Genomic DNA, 23,827 nt, shown 5'->3' on the forward strand with positions numbered 1-23,827 from the left:
TATATCTAAAGGCAAAACATTTTTTTTTAGTTTTGGATATAGTGTAGAATTAGAACACCTGGTCACTTTAGGCTTTCACACCTATGCAGGTTGCATTTGAGCCAGTTCTGCATTGTGTTTTTGTCATGTTTTTGATGCCTTTTGTGGGTTTTTTTTTCATTTTTTTTTATTTTTTTTGTTGCTAAGCAGATTCAAAATGCAGCAAAAATGCAGCAGAAATGCAGCCAAAATGCACTACATGCTTTTCTGCAGTGTTTCCATTGATATCTATAGAACCAAAAGCGCAACTTTTTGCATTCAGAAAAGTTCCTGACCCTTTCCAAAAAACACAGCAGGTGAAAACGTGGAGATGTGAACATGTCTCATAGGAAATCATGTTAAATGGACTGTACTGCATTTCTGCAAAATGCAAAATGATGTGGAAAATGCTTAGGTGTGAACCTAGGGTTAGGCAGATTCCCCCTCTTTATTTGTCCTGTTTACCATTATCATTGAAGGTGAAAGTAAAAGAAAATCCCATATTTTGAGTTGTCCCCAAAAAAGTACCCCAAAAAAGGTCCGCCCAAGGAATTCCCTTAATTTGTAGGGATTTCCTCTCACTTCCTGTTTGGCTATGGGACAGGAAGTGAAGGGAAATCTCTGCAATGGGACACAGAAAGAAATCTGACAGAGGATATAACCCTCCCTTGCTCTATCCAAAATGAAAAAAAATCCCTAGAGTTCTACTTTAATTGAACAAGCCGAGGTTAGAAACTGATTGTCTACCATGCACAGCTGCACCAGATTCTTGGGGCTTCAGTTTTAGTAAATCTCCCCCAAAGTGTTCCCTGTGGTAACAGAAGGTGTGAAAAGACATGCTGGAAATGTTCTCAAATAGCCCCATACGAGGGATGTTTTCTAGGGAGCTGCATATATGTGCACACTAGAACTTGCAGTGCCCAAGTAACCTGTGATAGAACTGCTGCTGCTCGGGTCCCTCCGTGCGGCAGGGGGCGACATCACACGGAGACGGGTACTGAATAACGCCTCATATAGCGGGCTAGAGTGGGAGGGGAAGTCTTAGCAGAGTCCTGGCACAGTGTCGGAGTACAGCCTGAGACATGAGCACCGCTGGGCAGGTGAGAGCAGGGCGGTGTGTACACATGCATACATACAGCTGTGTTTCTGTTTGAGGCTCGCGGATTGTATGTGGATGAGCCGGTCTGGGTTCTCTGAGAACTTCAACTTGTTTCCTCTCAGAACTGAAAGCGCCCCAAGCAGTGCTTGTAGAAGGGGGGTGGTAATGGGCACTGTGCATTGTTATGGATGCCATTACTCCAATGACCATAATGATCCCGTCATTGTGTGCTGAGACTGGTGTATGGAGAGGAGATGATTACAGCAGAGTCCTCATGGTAGACCATCTATCACAATATAATACTGTGCTCTATGGTGAGCCTGATTAGTGACTGAGCAGAGGCCAGCATGCTGTGCACTCCTCTGTATGGGACTCCTCCAGCATGTACTGATCTGTCTGGAGGTATGCCACTCCTATGTGCTACCAATGAGGATAGGAAGAAGTAGGTGTAGAACACCAGCTGTGCTTGTACACTTCATTATACGTGCCTGTATACAGGAGGGGGCAATACTACCCAGCTACTTGTGTCTCTCCCCAGCATTTCCAACCTTCTACCTCACCATAACATTGGATTTTACTCTTTAATAAGTTCTAGAAAATATCCCCTACACAATGGTGTGTACAGGGCATAGTGTCCTGGAGTATGTAAGATACAGCAAAGCTGCACAGTGTGCAACGTACAGCACAGTGTGCGGAGCCCCCGGGTGTGCAACGTAGGGCACAGTGTGCGGAGCCCCCGGGTGTGCAACGTATGGGAGAGTGGGCGGAGTTTTTATATGGGTTTAAGGGTAGGGTAGTTGTTTGTAGGACTTAATGCAGAGTGTAGCAGCCTGGAGTATGCATTGTGCAGAGTGGGATAACCTGGAGAATGCAGTGTACAGGGTGGAGCACGACATGCAGAGTGTAGAGATCCAGTGTACAATTCAGTTGAAAAAAAATAAGATTACAAGTCTCGTACAGTGCCGAGAAGGTTAGATACAAGTCTAGTAGTGATTTGCTTTAACTGCAGACTGTCCGCTTTAATTTGAGGGTATTTACATCCAAATCAGGTGAACGCTGTAGGAATTACAACAGTTTGCATATGTGCCTCCCACTTGTTAAGGGACCAAAAGTAATGGGACAATTGGCTTCTCAGCTGTTCCATGGCCAGGTGTGTGTTATTCCCTCATTATCCCAATTGCAATGAGCAGATAAAAGGTCCAGAGTTCATTTCAAGTGTGCTATTTACATTTGGAATCTGTTGCTGTCAACTCTCAAGATGAGATCCAAAGAGCTGTCACTATCAGTGAAGCAAGCCATCATTAGGCTGAAAAAACAAAACAAACCCATCAGAGAGATAGCAAAAACATTAGGCGTGGCCAAAACAACTGGAACATTCTTAAAAAGAAGGAACGCACCGGTGAGCTCAGCAACACCAAAAGACCCGGAAGACCATGGAAAACACCTGTGGTGGATGAGCAAAGAATTCTTTCCCTGGTGAAGAAAACACCCTTCACAACAGTTGGCCAGATCAAGAACACTCTCCAGGAGGTAGGTGTATGTGTGTCAGTCACCAATCAAGAGAAGACTTCACCAGAGTGAATACAGAGGGTTCACCACAAGATGTAAACCATTGGTGAGCCTCAAAAACAGGAAGGCCAGATTAGAGTTTGCCAAACGACATCTAAAAAAGCCTTCACAGTTCTGGAACAACATCCTATGGACAGATGAGACCAAAATCAACTTGTACCAGAGTGATGAGAAGAGAAGAGAAGAGTATGGAGAAGGAAAGGAACTGCACATGATACTAAGCATACCACCTCATCAGTGAAGCATGGTGGTGGTAGTGTCATGGCGTGGGCATGTATGGCTGCCAATGGAACTGGTTCTCTTGTATTTATTGATGATGTGACTGCTGACAAAAGCAGCAGGATGAATTCTGGAGTGTTTCAGGCAATATTATCTGCTCATATTCAGCCAAATGCTTCAGAACTCATTGGACGCCGCTTCACAGTGCAGATGGACAATGACCCAAAGCATACTGCAAAAGCAACCAAAGAGTTTTTTAAGGGAAATAAGTGGAATGTTATGCAATGGCCAAGTCAATCACCTGACCTGAATCCGATTTGAGCATGCATTTCACTTGCTGAAGGGAAAATGCCCCAAGAACAAGCAGGAACTGAAGACAGTTGCAGTAGAAGCCTGGCAGAGCATCACCAGGGATGAAACCCAGCGTCTGGTGCTGTCTATGAATTCCAGACTTCAGGCTGTAATTGACTGCAAAGGATTTGCAACCAAGTATTAAAAAGTGAATGTTTGATTATTATTCTGTCCCATTACTTTTGGTCCCTTAACAAGTGGAAGGCACATATGCAAACTGTTGTAATTTCTACACCGTTCACCTGATTTGGATGTAAATACCCTCAAATTAAAGCTGACAGTCTGCAGTTAAAGCACATATTGTTTGTTTCATTTCAAATCTATTGTGGTGGTGTATAGAGCCAAAAATGTTAGAATTGTGTCGATGTCTCAATATTTATGGACCTGACTGTACATTTTTCCTATCTGATTGTTTGTTTATAAATTTTAAAAAGGTGGTACATAGTTATTGGAACCTGTATATCCAGCCTGCTGGAGGGGAAGGGTAGGTAAAGGTGTTTTTAATTTAAAAAAAAAAAAAAAAGTTCTTTACTTTAGAGTTAAGAAAAAAGTAAATGTATTGCTTAAATTAAAATCTGCAATTTTGTCTTCTCATTTTTCTTGGAGGTCATCAAGTGCAAGGCTGCTGTAGCCTGGGAAGCAGGCAAACCCCTGACTATTGAAGAGGTTGAAGTGGCTCCACCGAACGCACATGAAGTGCGAATTAAAGTAGGTGTTCCTGAGTACATTTTACAGGACATGGTGTGCAAGGCCACCATTCACCTCTCCTCTGTTGGACTTTATAGCTGCCATAATAGTGAAAATATATTTTATTGGCAGCTTTATGAAGAGTAAAAAAACAGGTTCATTGTGCTAAAGTTCCCATGTGCATTTCATTTATTCCAATACGTTCCATACCTGCAGTCATCCAGCACCAACCCCTACTTCAATTTCATGGTGAACAGTGCTCTGTAATAAAAAAATATAAAGTGCAGTGCTAATAAATAATCGTAGGTTATAAAATATATTCTAAGTCCATCCAGTAAAAGAGAAATAATAAATAGGTAAAAAGGTTCATATAGCATAGAATGGATAATCCTCTCAGCAGCAGATTTCTAGCAAGCTTGTGACTTGAACCAAAGGTAAAATTGCGCAGTCACCGGAAGCGCATAGGTAATGCGCATATATATATATATATATATATATATATATATATATATATATATATATATATATATATATATATATATATATATATCCACCAAGGATCTCTTAAGTAGGCGGAATGTGTCAGGTATACGGTGAGTCTCCTTCTATGGATTGGTCATCAAGTCTTGGGATATTAAGGAAATCGTACAGGAATTGTAAATAATTTCCCTAACATTCTGCACATGGAGCAGTTTTTTTGTTTTTTTTTCAGGCTAGAGTTCAATGGCCAGAGCTAGGCATGACAATTTTTTCAGATAGGGCTCTCAACATCTAAGTAGCTACAGAATCAGTAATGGTGCCAATAATGGTGATTTCACTGCAGGAAAATTACCATATAAAAATGGTTCTACTGGAAGGATCAATTGGTATTTAGGCTACTTTCACACAGATCTGTGGCAAAAACGCATATGCCATGTTTGCCATGTTGGTGGTGCATTTTTTAACCACTTGCCCTCCAGAGGATTTACCCCCCTTCCTGACCAGGCTATTTTTTGCGATACCGCTCTGCGTTACTTTAACTTACAATTGCTTGGTCATGCAACGCTGCACCCAAATGAAATTTACGCCCTTTTTTTCTCACAAATATATCTGTGATACACGGAGATCACCGGCTATCGGCGATTAATAACCGTACGGGACCCGTTGATTGACAGCCGAGGCCGCGAATGGTGGCCCGGGTAGGACTTACACACGCCCCCTAACCGTAAATGTAAAATCACGTATATATACTTGATTTTGCGCACCCCTGCCGCCCTGTAGCACTGGCTTTGATATAGGGTGCAGGGCAAGCGGTTAAAGGACATGTTAGTGTTGATGGGAGAATGCCTCCCTCTGCGGTATTGTATTCTGATGATGAGGGGTTTCCCTGTCGTTAGAATACAAATTTGACTGGTGGCCGCTATAGCCGCCAGTAGTGATTGTGCAAAAAAAAAAAAACCCAACAAACTACCGTATTTTTCGCTCCATAAGACGCACTTTTTTTCCCCCCAAAAAAGGGGGGAAAATGTCAGTGCGTCTTATGGAGCGGCCGGTCCGGTATTTCCACCGTGGCTGTGTCAGAATACCGGGCCGGCCGCTAAGCTCTGCAGCGGGACCTTATGGAGATGACTCCTGACCTTTGGGGAGGTGGGGAGCGGATACCTGAATTTGACAGGTACCCGCTCTTACTTTGTTCTTTGATCTTACCTGTTCCTCTATCCAGCGGCGCGCTGTTTTTCGGCTTCTGTAGTGTGGGCACTGGGCATGACAGCTGGGTGCCAAGTGCGCATGCGCAAGAAGCGGTGCTTTTTGTGAATGGTAAGGCGGTACCTGGGACACATGACAGATCCCAGAAGCCGCCGGACCAATCACAAAGCGCAAGTGCTTCTCGCTCATGCGCACTGGGCACCCGGCTGTCATGCCGAGCGCCATTACAGAAGTCGGGAAGACAGCGCGCGGCTGGATCGAGGAACAGGTAAGATCAAACAAACTCTGCAGAAGTAAGAGCGGGTACCTGTCAAATTCAGGTACCCACTCCCCACCTCCCCAAAGGTCAGCAGTCATCTGTGCTGTCCGCAGTCTCTGGTCATCCCTGTGCTGTCCGCAGTCTCTGGTCATCTCCTGTACTGTGTCTGCAGTCCATTAGTTCAGAATTTTTTTTTTCCTGTTTTCTGCCTCTAAAACCTAGGTGCGTCTTATGGTCAGGTGCGTCTTATGGAGCGAAAAATACGGTAGTTGAAATCAATCGATTGACTTCGGTGCAACCAGTCTACCAATACATGGCAAATTTCAATCTGTCTCTGGCCAGCTTTAAAAAAAAAAAAAAATAATCTGGCAGCTCGATATTTATCACCGTACGCTTCCCTGCCTGCAGTCTAATGCAATTATTTGTTTTCCTTTTGAAATCTGTGGCCGCCCAGAACTGAAGCATTTCGAAATCTTGGCTGTGTGTGTGTGTTGTACTGAAGAAAGTCCTAATAATTGTACATTTTCTGTCATAAGAGTCCAATGATATATAAATCTTTGCAGATCGTGTCCACCGCTGTATGCCATACTGATGCCTATACTTTAAGTGGTGCTGACCCAGAAGGATGCTTTCCTGTAATACTTGGACATGAAGGAGCTGGCATTGTAGAGAGTGTTGGAGAAGGCGTTACAAGGGTTAAACCAGGTGTGTTCCTATGCTTGCCATTTTTTGCTTGACTGGCCCGTGTTACGTTAACAAAATTGCATACGGTTTACATATATTGTTTCAGTCATCAAAAATCCTATGAGTCGCAGCCACTTTAACCACTTGCCTTCCAGAGGATTTACCCTCCTTCTTGACCATGCCATTTTTTGTGAAACGGCGCTGCATTAATTTAACCGACAATTGCGTGGTCATGCAACGCTGCACCCAAATTAAATTTGTCCTTCTTCCCTTTTTTGTTCCCACAAATAGAGCTTTCTTTCGATGGTATTGGATCTGCTCTGCGTTTTTTGTTTTGTTTTGTTTTTTTTGCGCTATAAACAAGAAAAGACCAACAATTTTGAAAAAAGAAAACAATATTTGACTTTTTGCTATAAAACCTATCCAGTAAAAAAAATTCAAAAAATTAAATTTAGGCCAAAATGCATTCTGCTACATTTCTTTGCTAAAAAAAAATCCCAATACATGTAATTTAATTGTTTTACGTGAAAGTTATAGCGTCTGCAAATTATTATTTTTTTTATACTCCTAATGGCAGCGATCAGTGATTTATAGCGGGACTGCGGCGGACATTCTGACACTGGGTGGGAACTAACTGCCACTGACATCCCCAGTGACGACAGTACAGTGATCAGTGCTAATAAAAAGCACTGACACTGTACTAATGACACTGAGCAGGAAGGGGTTAACATCTGGGGCAATCAAAGGGTTAGCTGTTTTACTATGTGACCTTTTGTGTGCTTTGCTGTGTAAGCATGCTGCTTTGTATTACTTTGCTATGCCAGTGGTGGCGCGGGTAATCCAAAATCATGTATATATGTGGTTTTGCGCTGCCCTGTAACATTAGTCCTGCTGTAGGGCGTTCGGGAAGCGGTTAAAGGTCCATTTTCACTTTTGGGTGTTGTTTTCATGCAAATGAAATTGTTTAAGAAGTTGATTCATTTTAAATTGACTGCCAACAAACCAGAGAGGACAGGAAAAATGTACCAGTGATACTAGTGTGCTAACCTGCACAGGTGCATTGTGGAGGTGCGTTTTGGGTGCTGTTCAGTATGAATGGCATTACACCAATGTTTTTAACTTCTTGTATGTTGACAAGCATGCTACCACAATGCATGGCTGTAAGTAGGCCCTAAATTACATGGTTTATGAGCAATTGCACACAAGTAAAATTTTGTATTTGAAATTGCCCCTAATGTAAGGTCTATCATTTTTACAATGGAATCCTACGTCTTTTAACAGTATTTCAGCATTGGAATAATTATAATAAATGGAAGTGTCTAGGATGCCAGACACTAAAACTGACTCGTACAAACTGAAAAAAAACACTTTTTATCAGCTGGTTTCATGTTCATATGTGTGTTTCAGGAGACACTGTTCTTCCTCTGTATATTCCACAATGTGGGGAATGCAAATTTTGCTTGAATCCCAAGACAAACCTGTGTCAAAAAATCAGGTATTTTATACTTTTATATTTAATCATATTATCTCTTTGATATTGTTTAATTATGTTTTATAATTCATTCATAATAAAGGTTCAGTGCACCCAAAACTAGTATTTCAGGCATGGGTTGTCATGCTTACTTTCTTGTGTTGTGAGCAGTCTAACATTAAGACCTTCCAGCCTAATTCAACTGCCCACTGGCCTTTTTATTTATATGTAGTTAATACATGTTGGGGTTGATTTACTAAAGGTATAGAGGTTGTTCACTCACCAAAGTGAATGTCGGGGAAGCTGTATTCACTTGACTCCCCTATGATGCGCTAGCAAAAATCCCATATTTCTCTTTCATTCATTCATTGACAGACACGGTGTCTTCCAGGCTCAACCATAGGGTTATATCACCACCTACAGGAGTAGGAAGCTAGGCAGGAAAAAAAGCTCGGCATGGCCTATGGCCAGTTCTGGCTGATATAACCCCCCTCTCTGCATAGACCATCCATTTTTTTTTTTTTTTTTTTTTTTTTTTTTTCTGCCTAGTGTTCATGAGTAGTGACCTTGCTCCCTGCTATGGCAGCCATTTTCTTAGGGTCTGCAATTCCTCTTCTAGCGGCTTAGTCATACAGTCAGGCGGCTTTTTTTTTTTTTTTTTTGTGTCTGCATTGCCCAATAGGAGCCTAGGCTGCAGTGGGCGGGGTTTTGGTGGCCATTTTGTTGTAGTCCCGCAGCAGATTTTTTGCTATCTATGCCCATGTGGATCACATGGACAGCTGTTCCCAGGCGTCCTGCTGTGCTGAATGTGTGTTCCATGTGGCAGCTTGGCATGCTTTCTTTGTTAGGGGACTGCTGGCAGCTCTGTACGTGCCTTGCTGGTGAATTCTGGTGCGGTATCTTCCCTCTGCTGGTCTTTTATATTGAGGCTAGCGGGTCTCTATAGTAGTGCCTTTCCTTCCCCTTCCAGAGATGGAGCCTCAGGACCGTGTTTCCTGACCATGTTTCCACACCTGATCTCTTCCCCCACCCCACCCCCCCACCCCTTGAGGTTGCGGGCCCCTCAGGGACCTTGTTTCCTGGGTGTAGGTAGCGTTGGGGCATAAGTCAAACAAGAAGCGACCCCCGCCCTCTTCTGCTTCATCGGCCTTGTCGGATTCTGAGTCCGACTCTGCCACTGTGGACATGGGCCTGCCCGAACACCCAGCTGAAGAGATCCCCAACAGTGAGGATGTCTGTCCCCTTTGGCATACTCAAGCCACAGCATGCTTCAAAGGTGTTCCCTTATCCTCCTCTGTTTTTTACTTTTAATTAAATGACTGCATCTGAAAATGAGTGCAATGGTACTGTGCAGAAAGAGGCTTTGCAAGTGGAAACTTGGAATGTAGGGGTCACCAGTATATTGATTACTGCACCAAAGTTTGTGGGTTAGCAGGTCACCTTGACGGCACAGCCATGTTCTCTCCAATACCACTGCAGTAGCTTGTGACAGGAATCCTGTTTAGAGCAGCTAAATTATTTGTCTATGCTGGGGCTCCAATATTCTGTTCTGGCCATTGGCTGAACATAATGGTCACGCTACATTATTATTATTTTTTTTTTTTAAGTTTCTATGGAATTTGTTCTATAGAATTATGTACTTCATTTGGTCTGAAGACAAGTGTGTAGCAATCTGAGTGATTTCTTGTGCACAACATTGCCATGTTGCAGGGTGCCCATCTTTCCTTGGAATATCCTCCATGTTCCTTAACTTCTTCACAGGCCGCGCACAAATGTGCGACCTCCCGGCGTCTGGGCCTAGACTCCCGAGTGGCCGCACATTTGTGTGCAATTTAAAAAAAAAAAAAAACATGTGCTGAGAGCGCTCGCCCTGCGCACTCCCAGCACACACGTCTGGTACTCACAGAAAGGTTTCGATCGGGACCTTTCCCGATCATGTGATGGCGAATCACGGCGGTCACATGACCCTAAAACCCCACCCCGCCTCCTGGTTTCTGAAACCCTTAAAGGGCCGGGAGGCGCCAAGAGGTTAAAAACCTCTCATCGTGCAGCTATGTTGGGAAATAATTCTTTTAAAGTTCATTTTACTGAATTTTTTTTTAGTTTTGGATAGAGTAGTACATGGGGAGTACATCCCCTGCTGCCAAAGATATTTATTTATTTTTTTTTTCTTTTCCTTTCCTTCCTGTGTAATTTCCCTTTACTGCCTGTGTCAAGCAATAGAAAGTTAGAGGATACCATAAGAAGTTAACAGAAATCTTGACAGAGGCTTTAACCAATCCCCACTTTATCAAAAACTGAAAAAGGGTTTTACAGAATGATACTTTAATTTATTATGTATCTAGTCTATATATTCAGGCTTATGTGTCCAAAGTAGAACTCCATTGCTATTTCTGTGACAGGGTTACCCAAGGTCAGGGACTAATGCCTGATGGTACCAGCCGATTTACCTGCAAGGGGAAGCAGATTTTCCACTTCATGGGCACCAGCACCTTTTCTGAATACACGGTGGTTGCTGATATCTCTGTGGCTAAAATCGAGAACACTGCTCCTTTGGACAAAGTCTGTCTGCTGGGCTGTGGTGTTTCAACCGGATATGGAGCAGCTGTGAACACTGCCAAGGTAAGCAGATTTATGCAGTACTGCCAAGAACCTTTTGAGTTTATTTTGGTGTGTAAAATTATCAGTGGCCTTACTGCATTTTTTTGCAATGAAAGTTGTGAAGTGTTGCACTGAAAATATGCTCCCAAAAGTTTTTTTGTGAATCTGTACCATTTTTTTATCATTTTGGAATAATGTCCTCCGCTAAATGCAATAATTGTATGTGTTATCAATGTGTTTGTTGTGTTTCTGCTTTGTTCTGGAAAAAAACAAACTTTTAATGCCTTTTTTTATTAGGTTGAGCCAGGTTCTACATGTGCTGTGTTTGGCCTAGGAGCTGTTGGTCTTGCAGTGATCATGGGATGCAAAGTAGCTGGTGCCAAGCGCATTATTGGGATTGACCTTATCAAGGAGAAGTTTTCCAAGGCCACGGAGTTTGGAGCCACTGAATGCATCAGCCCTACAGATTACAGTAAACCCATCCAGGAGGTTTTGGTAGAACTCACTGAAGGAGGAGTGGACTATTCCTTTGAATGCATCGGAAATGTGGGGGTTATGGTAATTGTTTTTTTTACTTAAGTATTCTTAATTATATTCTGCAAGAGGATTAATAGCATTCTGCACAGATTGTCCACTGAAGTCCACATTACTTTCCTCTCCTTCAATGGTTCTATGTCCTTTGCTGGTGCCAGTGTCTTCCAGGTGATGGGATGGTGCCATCTTCATTGGCCAGTGCAGGTTGACTTCACTCCTGCACATGTGCAAGAGTGCAGTCATCCCAGCAAACCAGATCAGTGCCAGAATGTAAACTGATCTTTGCCTGTGCAGCTCAGGATGCATTATAAAGAAGACTACGAGCGGGCGGGTAGGTTTATTTTGTTTCAGAAAGACATTGCATGTCTTTTCTGCAATAAAGAGCTATGCCTGCTTCTGAATTCTGGAGACTAGTTCTTTAAGGTATCCAGAATTTTTTCATACTTGACTCCTATTTTGCCATGGATCACCACTGATTTTATGCCACTGTTTTGTTAGCAAAATGGTGTATTATCTCTAACCATCTCTGCTTGAAGGAATCATTTAATATTCAACCCTTTATGATCTTCTGGCTGTACAGAGTGGATGTAACCCATTAGAAATGGTACAGTATTGCCCATAGTGTGTGTTTATGCACAAAAAGCGCAAGCTGCAGTAAGGAAAATGTATGTAAAGCAGTATTAAGCACAAAAACAAAAATGTAGTACATTGCAGCTTAACAATTCCTGGATGCGGTGGCTGCATTAGTTTTCTTGACAGGCGTTTTCCCCTCTTGTTTTCTGTTATTTTTCAACTTTTCTTTAACTGCCACTTTTTGGTCTATAAATAAGAGGGTTGAAACAAAACATTTACCACTGACAGAGGTGCTTCCAATGGTCCAACTTTTATTAATTCATGTAAATTTATTACAAAGTAAAAAAAGTTGCCTAACTAAACACATTGATTTAAAGTGGAAATAAACCTGCGAGCAGGCAGTTTTTTTAATTGCAGAATTTACATGCTAAGTCTCTTCTGCAATACAAACTTTCCTGCCAGCTTGCAGTAAGTATTCTACTGAATGTAAACTGAGCTGGGCTTCCGCAGTACATGTGCATTAATTGAATTCTGGGCACATGCGCAGGATGACATCATCCCCTTCTGTCCAATCAAGACACTGAAAAACTGACACTGGGGAGAAGATGACCGCAACCAGCGAGGAATGTAACCGCTGTATCACTGGAACATGGAGGTGATTATACTGGGGTGTTTAGTTCCACTTAACTTATTGTCAAAACAGTTAGTCAAGGCATGCTACGCATAATTTTCACAAGTGCTTGTGCCTTCAACCAAACCATCAAGCCATCAAATGGCTGGTGTCATAATTGATCATGTGCAGCACCATGGCAACCGCAGATCAAACATAGGCAAAGATGGCTGCTTCCTTGGCTATAGAGGCTCATTCACACCATGGTGCAGAGATGTCTATTCCATTGTGCCCTTCAAGAACGCGTGCAGCAATCTGCAACGTCTATAAAACTCATTGTGGTGCGCATGAAAACTGATGTCTCTGCAAATGGAATCTGCGCTACAGTTTCTATCAGATTTTGTGCATTTATGGTGAGAACGAGGCCTAAAGGACTGCAGGGCTTGGTTTTACTGTAATTTTTTTTGGTCAAGTCCATCTAAATTTGTTAGCGCATCTAACACTACCCTCTCCCCAGACTGACAATGCTGTTGTCAAAGGGTGTGTTTATTGCTCTTCCACTTCAGACATGCCCTACGACCGAATGTGTTACTAGCCAGATCGTTGGGTAAAAACCACAGGCAAAAACCCTAAAAAAGAAAAAGCAGGCATCACATTTAAGGATTTGAAGGCTGCAATATATAACTTTTTTTTTTTTGGGGGGGGGTTTAATACTGCTTTATTGTCAAGTTTACTGACCGCTTGGAAGCACATAATTAATGGACCAAAGTTCTCATGTTAAGATTATTTTATGTAATTACAAACCTTTGTTTCAAAACCAGTATGTTACATTTAACATGCAGCAATTTTCCACTATCTTTTATTAAAAACTTTTTTTTTTTTTTCCCAAGCGTGCTGCCTTGGAGGCCTGCCATAAAGGCTGGGGTGTAAGTGTCATTGCGGGTGTGGCAGCATCGGGCCAGGAAATTGCAACACGCCCATTCCAGCTGGTCACTGGACGTACATGGAAAGGAACTGCTTTTGGGGGTGAGGCCGACAAACTACATATCCAATGTGGTTTTTAATTTTATGAAATTAAAGCCTGGTACACACATTACAGTTTTTTTGTTTTTTCAACCCAGGTGCTGAATGAAAAAAAAAACGAGGAGGTCACTTTACTAACTATGCAATGTCAGTACAGCGATCCCCCACTGTGCTATTTTGTTCTGACAGCGCTGAGCAGATACCGACCGGTTGCTGGTTTGCCTGCATGCTGGTTCGGCTGAAGCCGGTCCTGAGATCAGCTTCTGTCAGATAAGCAGCTGTACACACAGGCCAAAAATCGGTCAGTTTCTATTGTAACGGCTGATTAAAAAAATTCAGCTTGCGTGTACAGGGCTTTACAGATCTTCTATTTTATTTTCCCTGTAGGTATCTTTGGAATACATTCGATTTTTAAACTGCAGAAAAACATTGTTTTACATCAAAGAGTTTAAGCTAAACTATAGCTTTATAAACCTTGTATCCCATAACAATAAAAAGTGTTCATAGCAAATCAGTGACTTTAAAGCAGACCTTCACTTAAAATTGAAAGTACCACTCATCTTTTTCCTCCCCCTGCCTCCCAACAAAATTGCAGGGTGTGTGTGCCTTTCTGTGGGAGGTACCCACTCCCACTTCCCTAATCCTTGCCTAGGCAAGGATGGCATTACCTTAAACTGCAGTCTCCTGGAATAACTTCACACATCCTAGGAGGCTGTAAGACCAGTCTTGCTGGGGAGCCAGCCATTAATCATCAGAAAGTCCCAGCTGGCTCCAAAAGCCAAGATGGCAGCTCAGGGGATCCACAGCCCTAAGAAGAATTGGCAGTGGGGAAGATGTCCCTGTACATATATTTTATTATATATATATATATATATATATATATATATATATATATATATATATATATATATATATATATATATATATATATATATATATAAAATTGTAATCCGAGTGAAGTTCCTTCTTTAAACAGTGCTTGTTTGTCATTACTGGAATAGATTCAGAAGTTGTTTACAATAAAGTAGAACAGAGCTCAAAAGTTTAGATTGGCTTTGTTATAGGGGATATTTTGAAATTATGTTTGTGCCTCAGCAACACCCTGAAAAGTCTACTTTTTTTTTTTTTTTTTTTTCCTGGAATTCTCCCTGAAATATAGCACTGTATTTCCTGTCATGTAAGTGTGCCTAAGCACCCCGTTGCCTAAAGCATCACAGCTGTTGATCTGCAGTGTAAGATTAGGGTGCTTTGCCTTTGACTGCTAGTCTTAGGCAACTTAATATGTTACTATCTTAAACGTACATCACATGACACAAGACAGTCAATTCTTAGACTATTGGGTTATGTTCCACCTCCAGCTCATTGGACATTTGGTAAATGGCAAAAACAATTGATGAAGCCTTGGTTTCTCAGGTCTGTAAGGTGATCACTTGCTCTTCTGCTCATACATTTTCCAAGTGAATGTTCAGGCCTTGCAGGATGTTGGCTTAGGTCAGAAAATCATACTGGTGGCTCTGTAAGGGCTCTCTGTTATACCTCTTGTTCTATTAAAAGAACTGTTCCTGTTTGGCCTGTTAGCCATTGCTAACGGTTCAGTGGGTACAGTGTTGCTTGACCGTGCAATTGTCATTCAAAGTGGGACAGCTCTGAAAGCTGAAAATTTAGCCAGCGCAGGAAAGGGGTAAAAGTGCCCAGTAGTCAAGTGGTTAATGAGCGAAGGCAAAATGCCTCCATGGCTTCCTCCAAATGATCTCCTGTCAATTCTTCCACATCAAGCTCCCATTGCACTCCTGCTTTACAAGCATAATCGTCTAGGTATGTCCAAAGAGAGTAGCAGTTAGAGATGAAACCCTTACTGGTATTAACCTGTTGCATTATATAAAACGCTGGAGTGGGGGAAAAACAAAAATCAGTTGGAAAGCATTGTGCTGCCACTGCATGCTGTAATTGTAAATCGTAAAAGTGCATCTTTTGAGGAAGACCAAATTTGGCCTTCAGAACCGAAAATTATAGTAGTGTATTCATGGATAACGTGTAATGCCATAGGCTTACCATTTGGGGTCTCACTGAATCTTGGCCAGATAAGGGTATATAGGGTTCCATAGTGTAGTGAAACTAGTGTACCCTGCAGCTGTTTGACCTCATGCCAAACCACCTGCATCAGCCCATAACTGGGGAACAATCTGAAAAAGGCTTAGCAAAGGAGTGGGAATCCAGGCCCTCAGGCAAAGATACCAAAGCCGTGAAATGCAAAACTAGTGTTAACGTGGGACCTCGGGGCAGCAGTAAGGTATCGTCAAGCTTTGCTGTTTGCCATTGCTCTCCTTGTTGAGCTTTGGTTTGAGGAAAAACCCTGCCTCTACTAAAACCTTGCCTCTACCTCCACACAGAAATGCAGTGCAGAAAAAGGCATAGCTTAATGGAACAAGATCAGCTGCAATGAGACCATGGGCAATATTGGTGACTAGTCCTTTGCAAACTGTCTTCCTTTTTAGGTCTTCCAAAGATTAGTTCCTCTCTAGTTCATGTTTACATATGTACCACACAAGGCAATAATGGCAACCAGGGGCGGACTGACAACTCATGGGGCCCCCGGGCAATAGGGTATCATGGGGCCCCCGTGTCCTTGCCCACACCCAAAAAAGCCTATGAAAAACCAATGAAACGTACCAGGGGCATCTCATGGGGCCCCCTACTGACCCTGGGCCCTCGGGCAGTGCCCGAGTGTTCCAATGGTCAGTCCTCCCCTGATGGCAACATCAATGGGGGAGTTTAAAAAAAAAAAAAAAAGGGGGGGGGGGGGCTTTTTTAGTAACTGCTAATATATGTGAAATTTGATTCCCACTTTTGGGTACGGGAGAAAAAACTCCTGTAGACAAAATTGACATCATATGCCCCAGAAAAAATGGGTTCTTAACCCTTTCACCAACACTTCTGGAGTTTTGAAGCGGTTATGATATATTATTTATTTTTATTTTTTTTGTAACAATATTGCATAGTAGACTCTTTATTTGTTTTTATCACAGTAGCAATATCTGTCAGAATAACTTTTTTTTTTTTTTTTTCCAGGTTGGAAGAGTGTAGACAGTGTTCCCAAGCTGGTCTCTGAATACATGGCCAAAAAGATTAAAGTTGATGAATTTGTAACACACAATTTGCCTTTCACTGCTATTAATGATGCCTTTGAACTGATGCACGTCGGAAAGAGGTTGGTTGATTTCAGTCATGTCAAATACTGACATCAATTGATGCTCCTGTAGAAATAAGATCTCTTGGCCAGTCATAGATCAGGAGAATATTATGTCTTAGGGCATGTTTCGACAGCTGCATACAAGCCCAGCAATCCAGTCTGGAAGCAAACCATTATCTAGATCGATTTGCCTAAGCTGATTGAACTTTGTTTCCCCCAAGATAGTAATAGTCCCAGAGATGTTTTCTCAGGGCATAAATGTGCACATTGGCCTCTGTAAATTTAAAACCACTTCATCCCCTGCTTCCCAGTTGCCCCTATTTTTGTTTTTGTTTTTTTCTGTACTTGCCTTTTTTACATAATTTTAGGCCGGTCATGTGATATGGCCTGAGTGGTTCTGAGTGGTGATGCAGAGATTGGCAGTAACCTTCTGACTTAAACAGGACTGTGAAAGAAGGGTCCCAAGGTGACACCCAGTTAGGTGACATGCACTTTGCATGCATAGACAGGGCACTTTGCAGTCACAATGCCGTCTCATTCTTCCAGGATAAATGATGCTGGCCGCCAATGTGGAAGATTGAGTATATCTTGTGACACAAAAGCTCTGCACGCAACAGTCCTAATTAAAGGTGATTGTTGCAGATTAGGTTGTAGATTTTTCTTTTAAACAGTCTTTATTATTACGAGTCTGATGGCACAGGTAGTAATGAAAGCTGTTTTTGAATACAGGAACAAGGTAGAAGGAAAACCTGCTCTAGAGGTGGGGAAGGAGGTTTGAAGGTAAATTTGGTTAAGGCCAGGACAAACTTTTTTTAAGTGCATATTTAATATGCAATTAAAGGAAACAGTGTGTGTCAGGAGACACAGATAACCCTCCCAAACTTGCTGAATTCTGAGGCTTTAGTGCTGGAATGGAGAAGATGTATGAGAAATAATCTGCCATCTGGTAAATTTACACTGTTTTCTTTTGCAGGGACCTTGTGGATCAACCCTTTTGCTACCAGAGCATTTTTGTATTATATACACACGTTAAATTGCACATTTTAGGCCTGAAGATTAGGTAAAACCTCGTATTTGATCCCCTGCTGATTTTGGAAGTTTGCCCACTCAAAAAGAAATGATCAGTCTAAAAATCGAATGGTAGGTGTATTGTAACACTGAGAGACAGAATAGCAACAAAATATTCAAAAGAAATGTATGTCTAACAAATTATGCACTGATTTGCATGTTCATGAGGGAAATAAGTATTTGATCCTCTTCACAAAACATGACTTAGTACTTGGTGGCAAATCTCTTGTTGGCAATCACAGAGGTCAGACGATTCCTGTAGTTGACCACCAGCTTTGCACATATCTCAGGAGGGATTTTGGCCCACTCCTCTTGGCAGATCCTCTCCAAGTCATTAAGGTTTGGTGGCTGACGTTTGGCAACTCAAACTTTTAGCTCCCTCCATAGATTTTTAACTGGCTAGGCCAGCTCAGGACCTTAATGTGCTTCTGCTTGAGCCACTCCTTTGTTGCCTTGGCCTTGTGTTTTGGGTCATTGTCATGCTGGAACACCCATCCTCGACCCATTTTTAATGTCCTGGCTGAAGGAAGAAGGTTCTCACCCAAGATTTGATGGTACATTGCCCCGTCCATCATCCCTTTTTGATGCGGTGCAGTTTTCCTGTCCCCTTAGCAGAAAAACACCCCCAAAGCAGAATGTTTCCGCCACCAAGTTTCACAGTTGGGATGGTGTTCTTGGGGTCATAGGCAGCATTCCTCTATCTCCAAACATGGCGAGATGAGTCGATGCCAAAGAGCTCGATTTTGTCTCATCTGACCACAACACTTTCAACTTTCAATCATACAGATGTTCAGTGGCAAACTTTTACCAATTGTTTTCTTGGTGACTGTGGTCCCAGCTGCCTGGAGATCATTGAAAAGATCCTCACGTGTAGTTCTGGTATGATGCATCACTGTTCTTACAATCAGACCTTCCACGAGGTGAGATCTTGCATGGTGCACCAGACTTGGGGAGACTGACAGTTGTTGTTTTTTTTTTTTTTTTGTTTTTTTTTTTCCATTTGCGAATGATTGCACCAACTGTTGTCACCTTCTCACCAAGCTGCTTGGCAATAGTTTGGTAGCCCAGTCTAGCCTTGTGTAGGTCTACAGTCTTGTCCCTGACATCCTTAGACAGCTCTTTGGTCTTTACCATGGTGGAGAGTTTGAAATCTGATTGTTTGATTGCTCCTGTGCACAGGTGTCTTTTATACAGGTAACAAAATGAGATTAGCAGCACTCCCTTTAAAGAGACTGCTTGTAATCTCAGCTTGTTACCTGTATGAAAGACACCTGGTAGCCAGAAATCCTGCTGAATGATAGGGGATCAAATACTTATTTCCCTCATGAACATGCAAATCCGTGCATAATTTGTTAGATATGCATTTCTTTTGAAATTTTGCTGCTATTCTGTCTCTGTGTTTTAATTCACCTACCATTTGATTTTTAGACTGATCATTTCTCTGAGAGTGGGCAAACATTCAAAATCAGCAGGGGATCAAATACTTATTTCCTTCACTGCATGTTTTCTGAAAGAGACCCTGAAGAATAAATTGGCGGTAGTTCCAATTTTTTTTGGAAAAGCTGTAAAAGCTATAGAACAAACGGCACACAAGCATCGTTTGACCCCTTCATATAACCTTTACTAAAAATGTAGTAAAATTGGGGTATTCACAAATGTCCTTTTTATAGAAATGTATCACATAAAATGACTTTCAGGAAGAAGCCCACTCAACCTTTACTGCACACAAGAAATGCCTGTGGTTGATCTGGCCGCTGTCTCTAGCATGCATTACCACTGACAAGTTTTAAGGGTGAACCTTCTTCATCAGGTTAAAAGTTTTAAGAGTGAATAATGGCCCTAAAATGAAAGGAACACTTTGAAAACACATCAGATCTCAATGGGGGAAAAAATATCATGCTGAATATCTATACTGATATGGACTGGGTAATGTGTTGGGAACATAAGGATGCCCTATCATTTGAATTCAGTCCTCTGTAGGTTGATCATTTCCATCAAAGACACCCCAAAAATCAAAGTGAAAAAATTTTGCAGCAGTCTAGTCCATTTTGCTGAAATTTCATTGCAACTCAAAATGGTACTCAGTAGTTTGTATGGCCCCCACGTGCTTGTATGCATGCCTGACATTGGGGCATGCTCATAATGAGACGACGGATGGTGTCCTAGAGTATTTTCTCCCAGATCTGGACCAGAACATCCCTGAGCTTCTTGGCAGTCTGAGGTGCAACCTTGTGGTGTCACATGGACCGAAACATGATATCCCAGAGGTGTTCTACTGGATTTAGGTCAGGCGAGCATGGGGTCCATTCAGTGGTATCAATTCCTTCATCCTCCAGGAACTGCCTGCATACTCGCTCCCCATGAGACTGTCATTGTCGTGCACCAGGAGGAACCCAGAACCCACTGCACCAGCGTAGGGTCTGACAGTAGGTCCAAGGATTTCATCCTGATACCTATTGGCAGTCAGGGTGCCATCATTTAGCCCGGGTGTCGGCAACCAGCGGCTCCAGAGCCGCATGTGGCTCTTTCACCTTGGCTGCGGCTCCGGAGCACACTGCCCACCAGGTGACAGGCAATAGCACAGCAGTGGGCAAACTACGGCCCGGCGGACCTTTTAATCCGGCCCGCGGAGCTAGGCTCCCGCTAGGCTCCTCTCACAGTCCGCTCTGAAGACCGGTGTAGCATGAAAATCTGTCTCCTATGAGGATCTGTCCCCCTCGACGTACCTGCGCATGTGCCGGAGATCGCCGATCGGCTGCTAATGCCTGAAACTGGCACATGCGCAGATACGTCGAGGGGGACAGATCCTCATAGGAGACAGATTTTCATGCTACACCGGAACGGCGCGGGAACACGGCGAGAGGAACGCGCGGAGCAAAGGTAAGTGAATTGACACAGGGGGGACTTGGGGACTTAATATGGGGGATGAATTACTATATGGGGGATGAATTACTATATGGGGGATGTATTTTCAGTTTTAAAAATGTGGCTCTCAAAGTAAATTTCAATCGTGGTTTTGGCGAGATTTGGCTCAGTTGAAAAAAAAGGTTGCCCACCACTGACCTAAGGCTATGATTGTGATTATGACGATACACTGTGGCCCTGATTAACCCTTTGCTTACTGGGCCCTTAAACCCCCTTCATGACCAGAGCGCTTTTTGCAATATATGCAGTGTCGGATTTGTTTTAAATGTTGCAATGGTTTTGCGGCTCCCAGTCTTTTTTTTCCCTCTCGGAAACGGGTCCAAGTGGCTCTTTATGTCTTAAAGGTTGCAGACCCCTGATCTAGCCTGTAGAGGTCTGTGCGTCCCTCCATGGATATGCCTCCCCAGACCATCACTGACCCACCACCAAAACGGTCATGCTGAACCATGTTACAGGCAGCATAACGTTCTCCATGGCTTCTCCGGACCCTCTCACGTCTGTCACATGTGCTCAGGGTGAACCTGCTCTCATCTGTGAAAAGCACAGGGCGCCAGTGGCGGACCTGTCAATTCTGATGTTCAGTGGCAAATGCCAATTGAGCTCTATGATTCTGGGCAGTGAGCACAGGGCCCACTAGAGGACTTAGGGCCCTCAGGCCACCCTCCATGAAGCCTTTTTCTGATTGTTTGGTCAGAGACATTCACACCAGTGGCCTGCTGGAGGCCATTTTGTAGGGCTCTGGCAGTGCTCCTGGACAAAGGAGCAGAAAATGCTGATGGGTTAAGGACCTTCTAAGGCCCTGTCCAGCTCTCCTAGAGTAACTGCCTGTCTTCTGGAATCTCCTCCATGCTCTTGAGACTGTGCTGGGAGATACATCCAACCTTCTGGCAATGGCATGTATTGATGTGCCATCCTGGAGGAGTTGGTCTGCCTGTGCAACCTCTGTAGGGTCCAGGCATCGCCTCATGCTACCAGTAGTGACACTGACCCTAGCCAAAAAGCAAAACTTGTGAAGAGCTGTCAGAAAAGATGAGTAGGGAAAAAAATGTCAGTGACCTCCACCTGTAAAACCATTCCTGTTTTGGGGTTTGTTGCCCATCTAGTGCGCCTGTAGTTAATCAGTTTCAGCTGCTGTGGTGTTAATGAAATTAACAACTCCCTCTGTTCCTTAACTGACCAGATCAATATCCCAAGAGTTGTATTGACGTCTCTGATTAAAAAGTGTTCCTTTAATTTTTTGATGTGTGTTTGCTGTGGTCAATTAAAACCAGAACCACCTTTAAACGTATTACTTTTTAACAGTCTTCACTTACTCAATGTGGATAAAAGCTGAAGTATTAATTTTTTTTTTTTTTTGTTCTGCAGCATTCGTAGCGTTTTGAATTATTGAAGAAATCATTCTAAACCAGTGATTCAGACTTGAGGATCGGCTAGAAGATGGAATCTTACTATTTTGAACAAATGTGTTTTAGGGCCTTCATAGCAAATCTAGTTTTTTCTTCTGAGAACTAATTTTGTAAGGCGGTTAAGATTTTTATTAAACATCTTTCTTCTCTGCATTGATTTAATATTTGTGTGTTTTAAGACATTACTGTTAGCATGCTATAAGCCTGCATAACAAGCTATTAATAAACATATACAAAGGTAAATGTGAATATTCAAATACCATATGGGACAGTGTGTGTAAATTTAGTCAGGTCGTACATATGATCTACATTTTCTTTCATTGGCTCCTTTTTTTTTTTTTTTTTTTTTTTTTCCTCAGAGCTACTACATCAGGGGGGAGACAGAACATGTGAGGGGGTCTGAGTCAGAGAAAAAGCTCACTCCTGTGATGTGGGGGTGAGCAGCAGTAAATGATTAGGCCTCACTTGGCAATGTCCTGGAAGTATTCCATGGCTTCATGAATTATGTAAATTTTTTTATCTGCAGACTCTTCTTACCTGCATAGGCAGTTCTTTTGGTAAAAAAAATTTCATAGACAATGTTTCATATTTTGGAGCTTTTGTTTGCTTTAAATGAGTTTTGCATCCCCCATAGAAGTTCATGGCAATACAAAACCTACTAAGGGGTCAGAGGCACAAGTCCATGAATTCTGAATGATCAGAAGCGGCTCTGACTGATATTGTCAACACAGGCCCAAAAGTCGCTCTTGCATTCCCAAACAAAAACACAAACTTCCAATAAAGCCATTTAGTCTTGGGGCTTATCATTTTTAATTGAGTTCATTATATACTTTGTTGAACATCTTTGTGTCATTAGTACAGAAAATGTGTACTTTTTGAGTACCCAATATCCAAAATTCTCAAGCATTAAGAATACACACAAACGACCTGCATACTGTATATATCTGTATTGCCTTTTATAAAAGGTTTCCACCATACCAAGCACAAACATTTGAGCTAACCAAGATTACACTGTTTGGTTAGATGGGTTTAAGAAAATTGCTAACAATACTCCATAATTAAGTAAAAATGCTCTCAAAGCTCCTAAGCATGTTTTTACAAATTCAGTAGATAAAAACTAAAAAAAAAAAGTCAGTGTTGACCAATCAGAAACAGTCTAGTCCGTACTGTCATCCCTGCAGGAGAGGTGAGAAAGCCGCTGGGATTTCAAATCCCCAGACCTGTGAAACTGGATCGTTGCAGGGAGTGACAAATGAATGACAAACCTGGGTTCACACAGAAGCAGTGGGGAAACTGCATGCGATTGGACAGGTATGCAACTACATTCCTGTTCAAATCGCATGCTATTTTTTTTCGGTGCAATTTGCATCCATACATTTTGTATAGATGCAAATCGCATAGCAAAGTATCAGTACTCTGTATCAGCGAGTACTTGACCGAAAGTAACGGTATTCGTACTCGCTGATCAAAAAAGGGTACCGGTACATCTCTACTGCACGTACCTACAGTAGTTTCCATGGTTTTTATTTTTTTTTTTAATGCTCAAATTTTGATTGGCACTTCTTGGTGGTGAAGCTTGCTAATCTCACCCTGAGCTCTTTGGCATTAACACCACTCGCCGTGTTTGGAGGAAGAAAATTGCTGACTATGACCCTAGGAACACCATCCCTACAGTTAAGCATGGAGGTGGAAACTTTGGGGCTGTTTCTCTGCTAAAGGTACAGGCCAACTTTGCCGCATTGAGGGGCCAATGGACAGGGCCATGTATTGTAAAATCTTGGATGGCAACCTTCTTCCTTCAGCCAGGACACTGAAGATGGGTCTTCCAGCATGACAATGACCTAAAACATGCCA

The 23,827-nt window shown here is 42.5% G+C and overlaps 1 protein-coding gene across 1 annotated transcript; it reads left to right on the plus strand.

The window, feature by feature from the left end:
• The first annotated feature begins 993 nt into the window (after nt 1-993).
• LOC149459883 (alcohol dehydrogenase class-3) lies at nt 994-22,126 on the plus strand. Its single transcript, XM_089680577.1, has 9 exons — nt 994-1,118; nt 3,863-3,964; nt 6,452-6,593; nt 7,980-8,067; nt 10,446-10,665; nt 10,942-11,202; nt 13,252-13,387; nt 16,454-16,592; nt 21,933-22,126. Exons 1-9 carry the CDS (start codon nt 1,101-1,103, stop codon nt 21,955-21,957), a joined length of 1,131 nt encoding a protein of 376 aa, XP_089536703.1. The 5' UTR covers nt 994-1,100; the 3' UTR covers nt 21,958-22,126.
• Nucleotides 22,127-23,827: the final 1,701 nt, after the last annotated feature.

The sequence above is a fragment of the Staurois parvus genome, unplaced genomic scaffold (assembly GCF_062004578.1).
Source record: "Staurois parvus isolate SC_StPar_1 unplaced genomic scaffold, SC_StPar_1.0 ptg000244l, whole genome shotgun sequence".
Classification (NCBI taxonomy): domain Eukaryota; kingdom Metazoa; phylum Chordata; class Amphibia; order Anura; family Ranidae; genus Staurois; species Staurois parvus.

Excerpts from the sequence above, each read along its gene's own strand:
- LOC149459883 (XM_089680577.1), top strand. Across the intron at positions 6,594-7,979 it reads CGTTACAAGGGTTAAACCAG|GAGACACTGTTCTTCCTCTG; the intron begins GTGTGTTCCTAT and ends TGTGTGTTTCAG. Across the intron at positions 8,068-10,445 it reads AACCTGTGTCAAAAAATCAG|GGTTACCCAAGGTCAGGGAC; the intron begins GTATTTTATACT and ends TTTCTGTGACAG.